Source organism: Rhinoderma darwinii, chromosome 3 (genome assembly GCF_050947455.1).
Source record: "Rhinoderma darwinii isolate aRhiDar2 chromosome 3, aRhiDar2.hap1, whole genome shotgun sequence".
Classification (NCBI taxonomy): domain Eukaryota; kingdom Metazoa; phylum Chordata; class Amphibia; order Anura; family Rhinodermatidae; genus Rhinoderma; species Rhinoderma darwinii.
The window spans coordinates 6,504,368-6,519,562 of NC_134689.1; the positions used below are offsets into that span (position 1 = coordinate 6,504,368).

At 38.7% G+C, this 15,195-nt stretch overlaps 1 protein-coding gene across 1 annotated transcript in view; it reads left to right on the top strand.

Moving 5' to 3' along the window:
- Positions 1–15,195, top strand: part of PKP2 (plakophilin 2) — a 68,278-nt gene that overhangs the window by 42,890 nt on the left and 10,193 nt on the right. Inside the window, exons 5-6 of the mRNA XM_075855764.1 lie at positions 964–1,171; positions 3,619–3,796. Of these exons, the coding sequence (XP_075711879.1) occupies positions 964–1,171; positions 3,619–3,796 (386 nt within the window). The remainder of the gene's footprint in view (positions 1–963; positions 1,172–3,618; positions 3,797–15,195) is intronic.

A 15,195-nucleotide genomic window follows, 5' to 3' on the forward strand; every position in this document is an offset into this window, starting at 1 on the left:
ATCTCCCTCTCTGAGGGACCCACCACTTCCATTCAATACAAAGACAGCCCATAGATTTCAATGAGAACTGTGTAATACTTCATTTCCCCTGTGGTGGTGCTGCAGGAAAATTGAAAACTTGCTACCAGGTCCCTGCAGACGATCACTGGGGTCTAAGCAGCGGAAACTCCCTATTATCCGCTTAATGGACAGCTTAATTGCCCCCGAAATGTCCATTTAGAAGATGTTGGCCCTGCAGCCCGGGCTCTAGAAAAACAAGTTTTTAGGAATCAGTTAGAATAATATTTACCCTAACGCCCTCCCCCACCACAAACATTTTAAGTGGAGTGATCTGAAGTGTAAACAGTGAATTTGACCCTTGGCCTCCCCTATAGTCAAACTTCAATAAACGTTCTTCATTTAATTTAGTCAAAAATAAAATAAATTTGGCTGCCCCTATAATCACGTACAGAAAATAGTTACGGTTTGTAGTCCATCTACATTAAAGAGGCACTCTAAATCCAAAAAGTTATTGTAGGGATTTTTGGGGTAATTGGCTATGTTTGCCCTTGGAAACAAACAGCAGATATGGGACCTAACCACTAAACTAACTTCCCACAATGCACTGCTCTCTGGTATCCGTAAAACAGAAGAATTTTTTGATTTTAGCTTTGAATGTAAACGGAGAAGAAAACCTCATGTCACTTTAAGAAAAAAAAGGCATTGCGTTTTCATTACTTACCATGTTGTCCAAAAATGGAGTTCTCCTTTAAGCCACCTCCACAGAACCGGGGAGCCCTAGACTCATTTTAAAATTCATAAAAATGACGGATGCAGCACGCTAAATTTCCGTAACTTGCTACGGATGTTGGACACGTGTCTCATACAAACATATACGCCAATGTTTTGCTTGGCGCACTTCTCTAATAAATTTGGCGCACATTGGTCAGTAAATCAATTAGATGCCTGGTCTGTATCTCGCAGGTTTACAGTCTGAATGCGATTCCCAAGCTGATCCAGCTCCTGAGCAACAGTAATGAGGAGGTGCAGCGAGCCGCCTGCGCCGCCCTCCGCAACCTGGTGTACGAGGACAATGACAATAAGCTGGAGGTGTATGAGCGGCGCGGGATGCCCGTCCTCCTCAACCTGCTGAAGGAGAGTCAGGACCTGGAGATAAAGAAGCAGATTACAGGTGAGGACATCAGGGGGAGAGGGCCAGAATCCATCCCATTCCATGCAGCCTGACAGCAGTCACCACTAGGGGGAGTTAGCATTTTATGTGTTTATATTCCCATATATACATCTGTATGCAGGGAGCTCCCCCTTGTGGTTGCTGCAGATAGGCAGTTTTTTTAATTAATGTAATTACTGCTATGTTGGGTAGCACTCTGCTGGCAGTATCATTTATAAGGGACACTGTTTATTGGAGGCTCTCTGCTGCCACTAATTATAGGGAGCTCTATTCTGGCACTAATCATAGGCGGGATTCTGCTGGCACTAATTATATGGGGCACTTTTCCGGCACTACTTATAGGGGGAAATATTGTGGCACTAATTATAGGGGGCACTCTTCCGGCACTAATTAAAGGGGGCACTCTTCCGGCACTAATTATAGGGAGCACTATGCTGGCACTAAATATAGGGGGCTCTATGCTCGCACTAATTATACAGGGCACTGTACTGCCACTGTTTATACGGGGCACTAACACGGCACTACTTATAGGGGGCACTAACCTGGCACTAATTATAGGGGGCACTACCCTGGCACTAATTATAGGAGGCACTACCCCGGCATTAATTATAGGGGGCACTCTTCTGGCACTAATTATAGGGGGCACTCTTCTGGCAGTAATTATAGGGGGAACTATGCTCGCACTAATTATAGGGGGCACTCTTCTGGCACTAATTATAGGTGGCACTCTTCTGGCACTGATTATAGGGGGCAATGATTATTGGGGCACTCTGCTGGTACTATTAATGGAGGCACTTCAGCTGGCATTTTGGGTTGTGACCTGTACTTATGGTTAGGGTTTATATGGGAAAAAAAAGCACCGCTTCTGAAAATTATTCTTAAAATTAGCGAGGTACGGAGTATATAGTGTTAATAGAAAGAAGCCCCCCTCCACCATTATCCTGGGGTGAAGAACTACATCAAATAGGGGCTCCTACTCTGTGTATTACAATTTACTTCAACCGGCATCATGCCCTATAGCTGTGTCTCTACGTAGTCGCTTCAGCTCCACTGTTCACGTTACCCAAAATCAGTGCAGAATGATGGCAGGGGGTTTATTACAGAGTTTTTGGGGTACCAAGTATTGAACCTTAATGTTCAGTGTCCTGTCATCGCTCTACCCTCCTCCCAGGGTGCAAATCTCCATTGTGTCTGATATTCGGACTGATATTTTGTATACTGTGTTTATGGGTGCGCCCAACAGTTCTGGGAATATTTACAGAAGTTCTCAGCGATGGCCCGGGGTAACTTCTGGCTTCAAATTCCAAGTATTGAGATTGTGATGACTCCTCTGCAGGATCGGTGAAGAAGTTCTAGACACAATATTGCAGCCAACTTCATCCTGCAGATTACAAGGATCTGTTCTTCTTCCCAATCTATAAAAGAATACAATGTCAGAAGCAGGAAGCCGGGAGTTAATGTATTACAAGGTTTCACAAGTGACCGTGTGCGCCCAGCCGAGCTTCTGTTATTATCGTTATAGGGGTCAATGCTCTGTGTTTCTTATACAGAGCTCCAAAACCTCTACATAGACAAAGTTAAATCATAAGTCTGTTACCTGCAGTCACCACTAGGTGGAGCTCACTGCATACAGTATTAATATTGAGATCAATGTACACACTATGCTTCTAAGCTCCCTCTAGTGGTGGCTGCAGGTAGACAGAAATTAATTTTTTATTTCTCTGTATGTGATTTCGAGTTTAGGTGAATATGCTCCTGGGCAAAATCTAAACAACTGGTTTTAAAATAAATTCATTAGAAAAAAGGCTATTAAGGATCTATTCACACTGCGTTTACAGCGCACGTTTGGAGTATGAGCCAGGATTCACCTCTGCGGGCCAAACGGATGCCGAAATAGTGTCTTTTGGCATTTGTTGGGCTGGTATACATCAGTATACGACTTTCCTATGCAGATGGGCACCGCCAAAAATGTACACCCCGCGTTTTATATATATATATATATATATATATATATTTTTTTTTTTTTCAATGGCGGTCTATGGGCGACGTATGCAATTATGTGACATACACTTGCATACATTGGAAGCGCCCATTGGAGGTTTACGTCCAGAGTACATAAACGTCCATCAGATGTCCTGAACGCAGTGTGAATAGACCCTTATATGAGGCACGATGGGAAGGAACGGGGACCCCATTTCCGTTCCCTATGATTGCTGTATACCTCAACAGGGTCCTCATTCTCTGAAAGCAATAAAACGGTTGCAGACTGAGAGAGGTTTGACTATGCCCCTATAGGCTCAAGGTGAACTGATACATTGTAACAAACCCTCAGCTGTGTGAGCAGTAGAAGGATTTACATCCATAAAGTACAAATAAGTCCCTGATCATGCATATGGTGCCCATTGTGCGGCGTTTCTCCTCCACTATTGATTCCTTTGGTATTGCAGGGTTAATGTGGAACTTGTCCTCCAATGACCAGCTGAAGGTCATGCTAATCCGAGATGCTCTGCAGACCTTGACCAGCAATATTGTTATCCCATGTTCCGGCTGGAAAGATGGAGAGTATTCCAAAAATGCGCTAATGTCTGATCCCGATATATTTTACAATGCGACCGGCTGCCTAAGGTAAGGACTCGATACACCAAGCCGTATGTGAAGGTGGGGGAGAGGCCATGACGTTTCTGGGCCCGAAGAGTGAAATTCACTCAGTTACAGATGTCGTCAATAATAATAAATAATCTTTATATAGCACCAACATATCCGCAGCGCTCTACAATTCACAGGGAACATGTCCAGATAATATCAGACATTACATCGTGACCAAACTAATTATCAATTCAAACACGAGGAGTGAGGACCCTGATCACAAGAGCTTACAATCTATGAGGAAATGGGGGAGACACAAGATGTAAAAAGTGCAATTGTCCGGCCATCATTTATACACATGCGGTCAGGACTTCAGATAGATAGACCCCCCCCCCTCGTATTGGACATAAGGGGTACTGTCTTTTTCCCATGACTGTATGTAGAATTCTAGATGGATGGATATGAGATAGATAGATGGATGGATATGTGTGTATTATGGAGTAAACCTTAAATTATTAAAGACCACAGAACAAGGGGACATATATTTAAAAAGCCATACTTACTGATACAAGGGCAAGCTCAATCGCCAGCTCCCAACAGGATGCAGACCAGCGCAGTGCTACATGGAGGAAGGTTACACAGGTGAAATATGCTGATGAATGTGTAACCCTTCTCCATGTAGCACTGTGCTGGTCTGCATCCTGTTGGGAGCTGGCGATTTTTTTTATTTTTTTTTATTGTTAAAGGGGTTATCCGAGGTTTTTAAAAATTGGCGGCAGGGCAGGGGATGTCATCACGTAATAAACTAACAGATACTCACCCCCTGAAGTGCCTCCCGCTCCAGCACGGAGGTCTCATTCTCTGCTACTCCGGTCCTGGAAGCTCCACAGCAGTCACATACCAATCACTGGCTTCAGCGGTGTTGCTGTCATGATCGACACGTGACCGCTGCAGGAGCTTCCGTAAAACGGGACATCAGCGCGGTAGTAGGGGGCACTTCAGGGGGTGAGAATCTGTTCGTTTATTCTTGTATTGCCATCCTCTACCCTGCTGCCAATTTCAAAAAGTCTTAAACCCTTTCAATTGATTTGATTTTTGCTGTTCACCCGTCTCGGGGAGCGGCATGTCCCGGCAGAAGCTTCTCCATAAACAATGAGAAACACATTCCTTCCAGATGAATCAATAGAATACAACAAGGAGCTGACAAATGGTTTTTGTTGGGATGGGTGTAGGCATATTTTTTCCTGCGCTACCAGGTTTCCTGGCATTTCTTGTAAATCAGGTTGGCAGATTTGGCGCTGGTCTCTTGTCTGGTTACAAATGGCCGTTCAATAAATCCACAGACAACGCAGCCTGAAAGAACGGAATTTTATCTTTGAGACAAAGCGATGGACTATTGATACTTCACAACTAGTAGACGGCCCCGGTTCATCCTGGCACGTGATGTTTAGTGGGTGTGAATACTTTTGCAACCACATAACATAGCTTCCATGTATTTAAGATATCAAATAAAGCTACTATTCATATAGTTTGCTTTGTGTATACAGCTCCTATGCAGACCTATGTGTCTCCATGCATACAAACAACCCCTGTGTAGTCTGATCCTGCAGATTTTTGTTTCTCCATTCCCTTTGCCCCTCTGTAGGGGTGCACTAAATATTACCACTTCACCTCTGGCAGCACCCTTCACTGACTGTAGGGGGCAGCATACAGATATATAGTGCATGCTGTATATTCTTTTCTCCAATTTGGAGGCTCGGTTTGGACAATATTTAACTTTTTGCCTCTGCAAGAAGGTTAGAAACACCGCTGCTCATACCGTGTGTAGGTTATCGAGATGAGGGGAATGAGGGAGTGGAGTAGCACAGTGCTGTAGAATCCGACTACACAGAGTTTGTAGTCTGTAACCATGGAGACACATAGGCCTGCATAGGAGCTGTAGACAGAAAACGGTCGTTTTTTTTGTTTTTTTTTCTTTAATAAAGACTATTTACTGAGATTATTAATTTGTATATGTTTGAACTGGGTGTGTACAAAAATGGAGGAATTAGACTCCAAATATTTTTATACAGGGATATGATAGGAGCGGCCAGGGTGGCCAGGCATTCGAGCAGTGCTCAAGGGGCCGGGGGCTATTTCTGCTCAATAATCTCAATAGAATTAGTCAATATCCATATCACTTTAAAAATCGATCGTGTGAACATCTCCTATAACATGATGTCACTACTCTCTGCCTAGAGGTCCAGGACATTCTCGGTTTGCCCCGGTCCATTTATACATGCAATTATAAAAAAAAAATCATAGTTAAATCCAATGTACAGGGTGAATGCAGATTTAGCAGGCGACAGCACAACAACTCTAGTGGGTGGTTTATTGTACCCAGGAACTGATCCCTGAGAAGCGGGGGGGCATTGACCCCTCCACTACATAAGAGCTGCATAACATAATAAAATTCAGTCTGCCTGCAATCGCCACTAGGCGGAGCTAAGAAGCCGACAGCATACTCTGCTATTGCTAAATTCAATGTATAAACCGTATGCAGTAAACTCCTGAGCTCCCCCTAGTGGTGGCTGCAGGGAGTCCTAATTTTATTACAGAACTCTGTTTATGCAGGGTATTTGGAGCTCGGTATTAGAAAAAAATGACCGATATAAAAATATATTAAGAACTTAATCGGCACCAAATTTTTGACATAATGATCAAAGGTAAGGATTCACATGGGGCACAAGTCGTCACTGTGATATCACTACACTATATCTGTGGCTTTACATAGGACTGCCGGTAAACCTATTGCTAACTCAAAGTATTATCATGATGTAGAAACAAAACCGCTGCAAAGCATAAAACTGAGCTCTGCTACATCTATAAAAAAAAATGGGTTTTATTCTCTTGGTAAGCAATGATGGACTTAATTTAATGTCGACAAACACAACCTCCCACCCCCACCCCGGCGGCACCTGTTTACTTCAATAGGATAATTATATGGTCTTTCAGCGCAGCACAATAAGGTATTAATATTTCATGAGACGTACAGTGAGCAGGTGTCACATCACCAGGGGAGGGGTCTCGTACACTCTTATGGTGCGGACTGTACTGCGTTTGCCTGTGGCAACCTGTATCTACTGACCAGGGAAAGTGCAGAAATTCCCACATTCGCTAAATTAAGGAGGAGTTAATATAGGGGAGTGCCGTTCAGGACCCTAATCTATTAGCCATAGTGGCTACGAAAAAATATCCCTTGCTTTGGAGGGCCCAAAATGTCCACACACTACATAGACAGCCCAATAATTTCAGAACTATGTAATACTTAATTTCTCCTGTGGAGGCGCTGCAGGGAAATGGAATACTTGCTGCCAGATTCCCCACAGATTACAGCTGATCACTAGGGTCCCGCACTCCATCCCGGAGCATTAGGACCCTCTGAGGAATATGTGTTCTATATTCGCACCATATAAATGTTGTCTATTTACTCTGTCATAAAGGCGCCTCCGACCACAACTAGTAGAATGTTTTGTGAGTGCAGTCAATGGTTACTCCACAATTACTGCATTAAAATTAGTAGAGTAGGATAATAATTATTACACTTTGATGCGCCAGAGGAATATCGGCAGAAAACCCATGAGGTCACGGTGTGTGTTCACACTTTGCAAAAAGGTAATCCGATAATTAAGCGAGCAAAACCTGCCTCAAAGCTCACATACAATGACTATTTCTGATCTTCAGTGTTATCTCAGAAGCTCCAGGCTCTGTTTATGTAATCCAGAGGAGGCTGACATCTTAATAGAGCGCAAGAGCTCATTCCTGCAGTCTTCATAATGTATTTAGATGACTAGAAAAAAGCATAGAGACTGTAAATACTATAAACTGCCGCCTATGTACAAGAATATAACTACTATAATACTGCCCCTATATACAAGAATATAACTACTATAATACTGCCCCTATATACAAGAATATAACTACTATAATACTGCCCCCTATATACAAGAATATAACTACTATAATACTGCCTCCTATATACAAGAATATAACTACTATAATACTGCCCCTATATACAAGAATATAACTACTATAATACTGCCCCTATATACAAGAATATAACTACTATAATACTGCTCCTATATACAAGAATATAACTACTATAATACTGCCCTATATACAAGAATATAACTACTATAATACTGCCTCCTATATACAAGAATATAACTACTATAATACTGCTCCTATATACAAGAATATAACTACTATAATACTGCCCCCTATATACAAGAATATAACTACTATAATAATGCCCCAATATACAAGAATATAACTACTATAATACTGCTCCGATATACAAGAATATAACTACTATAATACTGCTCCCTATATACAAGAATATAACTACTATAATACTGCCCCCTATATACAAGAATATAACTACTATAATACTGCTCCTATATACAAGAATATAACTACTATAATACTGCCCCCTATATACAAGAATATAACTACTATAATACTGCTCCTATATACAAGAATATAACTACTATAATACTGACTCCTATATACAAGAATATAACTACTATAATACTGCTCCCTATATACAAGACTATAACTACTATAATACTGCCCCCTATATACAAGAATATAACTACTATAATACTGCTCCCTATATACAAGAATATAACTACTATAATACTGCCCCTATATACAAGAATATAACTACTATAATACTGCTCCTATATACAAGAATATAACTACTATAATACTGCCTCCTATATACAAGAATATAACTACTATAATACTACCCCTATATACAAGAATATAACTACTATAATACTGCCTCCTATATACAAGAATATAACTACTATAATACTGCTCCCTATATACAAGACTATAACTACTATAATACTGCTCCCTATATACAAGAATATAACTACTATAATACTGCCCCCTATATACAAGATTATAACTACTATAATACTGCTCCTATATACAAGAATATAACTACTATAATACTGCCCCCTATATACAAGAATATAACTACTATAATACTGCCCCCTATATACAAGAATATAACTACTATAATACTGCCTCCTATATACAAGAATATAACTACTATAATACTGCCCCTATATACAAGAATATAACTACTATAATACTGCCCCTATATACAAGAATATAACTACTATAATACTGCTCCTATATACAAGAATATAACTACTATAATACTGCCCTATATACAAGAATATAACTACTATAATACTGCCTCCTATATACAAGAATATAACTACTATAATACTGCTCCTATATACAAGAATATAACTACTATAATACTGCCCCCTATATACAAGAATATAACTACTATAATAATGCCCCAATATACAAGAATATAACTACTATAATACTGCTCCGATATACAAGAATATAACTACTATAATACTGCTCCCTATATACAAGAATATAACTACTATAATACTGCCCCCTATATACAAGAATATAACTACTATAATACTGCTCCTATATACAAGAATATAACTACTATAATACTGCCCCCTATATACAAGAATATAACTACTATAATACTGCTCCTATATACAAGAATATAACTACTATAATACTGACTCCTATATACAAGAATATAACTACTATAATACTGCTCCCTATATACAAGACTATAACTACTATAATACTGCCCCCTATATACAAGAATATAACTACTATAATACTGCTCCCTATATACAAGAATATAACTACTATAATACTGCCCCTATATACAAGAATATAACTACTATAATACTGCTCCTATATACAAGAATATAACTACTATAATACTGCCTCCTATATACAAGAATATAACTACTATAATACTACCCCTATATACAAGAATATAACTACTATAATACTGCCTCCTATATACAAGAATATAACTACTATAATACTGCTCCCTATATACAAGACTATAACTACTATAATACTGCTCCCTATATACAAGAATATAACTACTATAATACTGCCCCCTATATACAAGATTATAACTACTATAATACTGCTCCTATATACAAGAATATAACTACTATAATACTGCCCCCTATATACAAGAATATAACTACTATAATACTGCTCCTATATACAAGAATATAACTACTATAATACTGCCCTCTATATACAAGAATATAACTACTATAATACTGCTCCTATATACAAGAATATAACTACTATAATACTGCTCCCTATATACAAGAATATAACTACTATAATACTGCCCCCTATATACAAGAATATAACTACTATAATACTGCTCCTATACACAAGAATATAACTACTATAATACTGCCCCCTATATACAAGAATATAACTACTATAATACTGCTCCTATATACAAGAATATAACTACTATAATACTGCCTCCTATATACAAGAATATAACTACTATAATACTGCTCCTATATACAAGAATATAACTACTATAATACTGCCCCCTATATACAAGAATATAACTACTATAATACTGCCCCAATATACAAGAATATAACTACTATAATACTGCTCCGATATACAAGAATATAACTACTATAATACTGCTCCCTATATACAAGAATATAACTACTATAATACTGCCCCCTATATACAAGAATATAACTACTATAATACTGCTCCTATATACAAGAATATAACTACTATAATACTGCCCCCTATATACAAGAATATAACTACTATAATACTGCTCCTATATACAAGAATATAACTACTATAATACTGACTCCTATATACAAGAATATAACTACTATAATACTGCCCCCTATATACAAGAATATAACTACTATAATACTGATCCTATATACAAGAATATAACTACTATAATACTGCCCCTATATACAAGAATATAACTACTATAATACTTCCCCCTATATACAAGAATATAACTACTATAATACTGCCCCTGTATACAAGAATATAACTACTATAATACTGCCGATATATACAAGAATATAACTACTATAATACTTCCCCCTATATACAAGAATATAACTACTATAATACTGCCCCTATATACAAGAATATAACTACTATAATACTGCCCCTATATACAAGAATATAACTACTATAATACTGCCCCCTATATACAAGAATATAACTACTATAATACTGCCTCCTATATACAAGAATATAACTACTATAATACTGCCCCTATATACAAGAATATAACTACTATAATACTGCCCCTATATACAAGAATATAACTACTATAATACTGCTCCTATATACAAGAATATAACTACTATAATACTGCCCTATATACAAGAATATAACTACTATAATACTGCCTCCTATATACAAGAATATAACTACTATAATACTGCTCCTATATACAAGAATATAACTACTATAATACTGCCCCCTATATACAAGAATATAACTACTATAATACTGCCCCAATATACAAGAATATAACTACTATAATACTGCTCCGATATACAAGAATATAACTACTATAAGGGCGGGTTCACACATAGCGGAATTTCACTTAAATTCCGCTGCGGACACTCCGCAGCGTTAATCCGCAGCGGAGCCGTTTCTACATTGACTTTCACTTTAATTTAGCAGTGTTCGTTTACACGATGCGTACAATTCCGCTGCGGAGCATAGGCTGCGGAGCGGAATTTGGTGTCCGCAGCATGCTCTGTCTGTTGCGGAGCAGTGGCGGACTCATGGCGGAATTTCTCCATTGACTTCAATGGAGATTCTAAGTTCCGCAATGAAGTCCGCAGCTGTCATGCACATGTTATGTGTGCTGCGGATACGTCTTGCTTTTTTAACTTGACATTTCTTCATTCTGGCTGGACCTATGTATTTCTAGGTCTACAGCCAGACTGAGGAAGTCAATGGGGCTCCCGTAATGACGGGAGCGTTGCTAGGAGACGTCAGTAAATAGTCACTGTCCAGGGTGCTGAAAGAGTTAAGCGATCGGCAGGAACTGTTTCTGCACCCGGGACAGTGACTACCGATCCCAATATACATGTATCTGTAAAAAAAAATGAAGTTCGTACTTACCGAGAACTCCCTGTTTCTGTCTCCAGTCCGGCCTCCCAGGATGACGTTTCAGTGTAAGTGACGGCTGCAGCCAATCACAGGCCAAGCACAGGCTGCAGCGGTCACATGGACTGGCGCGTCATCCAGGGAGGTCGGGCTGGATGCCGAAGGAGGGACGCGTCACCAAGACAACGGGCGGTAAGTATGAATTTCTTTTACTATCACTAGGGAAAGTGCTGTCCCTTCTCTCTATCCTGCACTGATAGGGAGAAGGGAAGCACTTTTCCCGCAGTCCGCAGCAGCTAGTCCGCATCAATTTTCTGCACATTTTGTGCAGATCCGCAGCCGTAATCCGCAACCCGGATTAGGTGCGGCATTGATGCGGACAGTTGCGGAGGAATTCCGCCATGTGTGGTCATGCCCTAATACTGCTCCCTATATACAAGAATATAACTACTATAATACTGCCCCCTATATACAAGAATATAACTACTATAATACTGCTCCTATATACAAGAATATAACTACTATAATACTGCCCCCTATATACAAGAATATAACTACTATAATACTGCTCCTATATACAAGAATATAACTACTATAATACTGACTCCTATATACAAGAATATAACTACTATAATACTGCTCCCTATATACAAGACTATAACTACTATAATACTGCCCCCTATATACAAGAATATAACTACTATAATACTGCTCCCTATATACAAGAATATAACTGCTATAATACTGCCCCTATATACAAGAATATAACTACTATAATACTGCTCCTATATACAAGAATATAACTACTATAATACTGCCTCCTATATACAAGAATATAACTACTATAATACTACCCCTATATACAAGAATATAACTACTATAATACTGCCTCCTATATACAAGAATATAACTACTATAATACTGCTCCCTATATACAAGACTATAACTACTATAATACTGCTCCCTATATACAAGAATATAACTACTATAATACTGCCCCCTATATACAAGAATATAACTACTATAATACTGCTCCTATATACAATAATATAACTACTATAATACTGCCCTCTATATACAAGAATATAACTACTATAATACTGCTCCTATATACAAGAATATAACTACTATAATACTGCTCCCTATATACAAGAATATAACTACTATAATACTGCCCCCTATATACAAGAATATAACTACTATAAGGGCATGACCACACATGGCGGAATTCCTCCGCAACTGTCCGCATCAATGCCGCACCTAATCCGGGTTGCGGATTACGGCTGCGGATCTGCACAAAATGTGCAGAAAATTGATGCGGACTAGCTGCTGCGGACTGCGGGAAAAGTGCTTCCCTTCTCCCTATCAGTGCAGGATAGAGAGAAGGGACAGCACTTTCCCTAGTGAAAGTAAAAGAAATTCATACTTACCGCCCGTTGTCTTTATGACGCGTCCCTCCTTCGGCATCCAGCCCGACCTCCCTGGATGACGCGCCAGTCCATGTGACCGCTGCAGCCTGTGCTTGGCCTGTGATTGGCTGCAGCCGTCACTTACACTGAAACGTCATCCTGGGAGGCCGGACTGGAGACAGAAACAGGGAGTTCTCGGTAAGTATGAACTTATATGTTTTTTTACAGATACATGTATATTGAGATCGGTAGTCACTGTCCCGGGTGCAGAAACAGTTACTGCCGATCGCTTAACTCTTTCAGCACCCTGGACAGTGACTATTTACTGACGTCTCCTAGCAACGCTCCCGTCATTACGGGAGCCCCATTGACTTCCTCAGTCTGGCTGTAGACCTAGAAATACATAGGTCCAGCCAGAATGAAGAAATGTCAAGTAAAAAAAGCAAGACGCATCCGCAGCACACATGACATGTGCATGACAGCTGCGGACTTCATTGCGGAACTTTGAATCTCCATTGAAGTCAATGGAGAAATTCCGCCATGAGTCCGCCACTGCTCCGCAACAGACAGAGCATGCTGCGGACACCAAATTCCGCTCCGCAGCCTATGCTCCGCAGCGGAATTGTACGCATCGTGTAAACGAACACTGCTAAATTAAAGTGAAAGTCAATGTAGAAACGGCTCCGCTGCGGATTAACGCTGCGGAGTGTCCGCAGCGGAATTTAAGTGCAATTCCGCCATGTGTGAACCCGCCCTTATACTGCTCCTATACACAAGAATATAACTACTATAATACTGCCCCCTATATACAAGAATATAACTACTATAATACTGCTCCTATATACAAGAATATAACTACTATAATACTGCCTCCTATATACAAGAATATAACTACTATAATACTGCTCCTATATACAAGAATATAACTACTATAATACTGCCCCCTATATACAAGAATATAACTACTATAATACTGCCCCAATATACAAGAATATAACTACTATAATACTGCTCCGATATACAAGAATATAACTACTATAATACTGCTCCCTATATACAAGACTATAACTACTATAATACTGCTCCCTATATACAAGAATATAACTACTATAATACTGCCCCCTATATACAAGAATATAACTACTATAATACTGCTCCTATATACAATAATATAACTACTATAATACTGCCCTCTATATACAAGAATATAACTACTATAATACTGCTCCTATATACAAGAATATAACTACTATAATACTGCTCCCTATATACAAGAATATAACTACTATAATACTGCCCCCTATATACAAGAATATAACTACTATAATACTGCTCCTATACACAAGAATATAACTACTATAATACTGCCCCCTATATACAAGAATATAACTACTATAATACTGCTCCTATATACAAGAATATAACTACTATAATACTGCCCCCTATATACAAGAATATAACTACTATAATACTGCTCCTATATACAAGAATATAACTACTATAATACTGACTCCTATATACAAGAATATAACTACTATAATACTGCCCCCTATATACAAGAATATAACTACTATAATACTGATCCTATATACAAGAATATAACTACTATAATACTGCCCCTATATACAAGAATATAACTACTATAATACTTCCCCCTATATACAAGAATATAACTACTATAATACTGCCCCTGTATACAAGAATATAACTACTATAATACTGCCGATATATACAAGAATATAACTACTATAATACTGCCCCCTATATACAAGAATATAACTACTATAATACTGCTCCTATATACAAGAATATAACTACTATAATACTGCCGATATATACAAGAATATAACTACTATAATACTGCCCCTATATACAAGAATATAACTACTATAATACTACCCCTATATACAAGAATATAACTACTATAATACTGCCCCCTATATACAAGAATATAACTACTATAATACTCACCCTATATACAAGAATATAACTACTATAATACTGCCC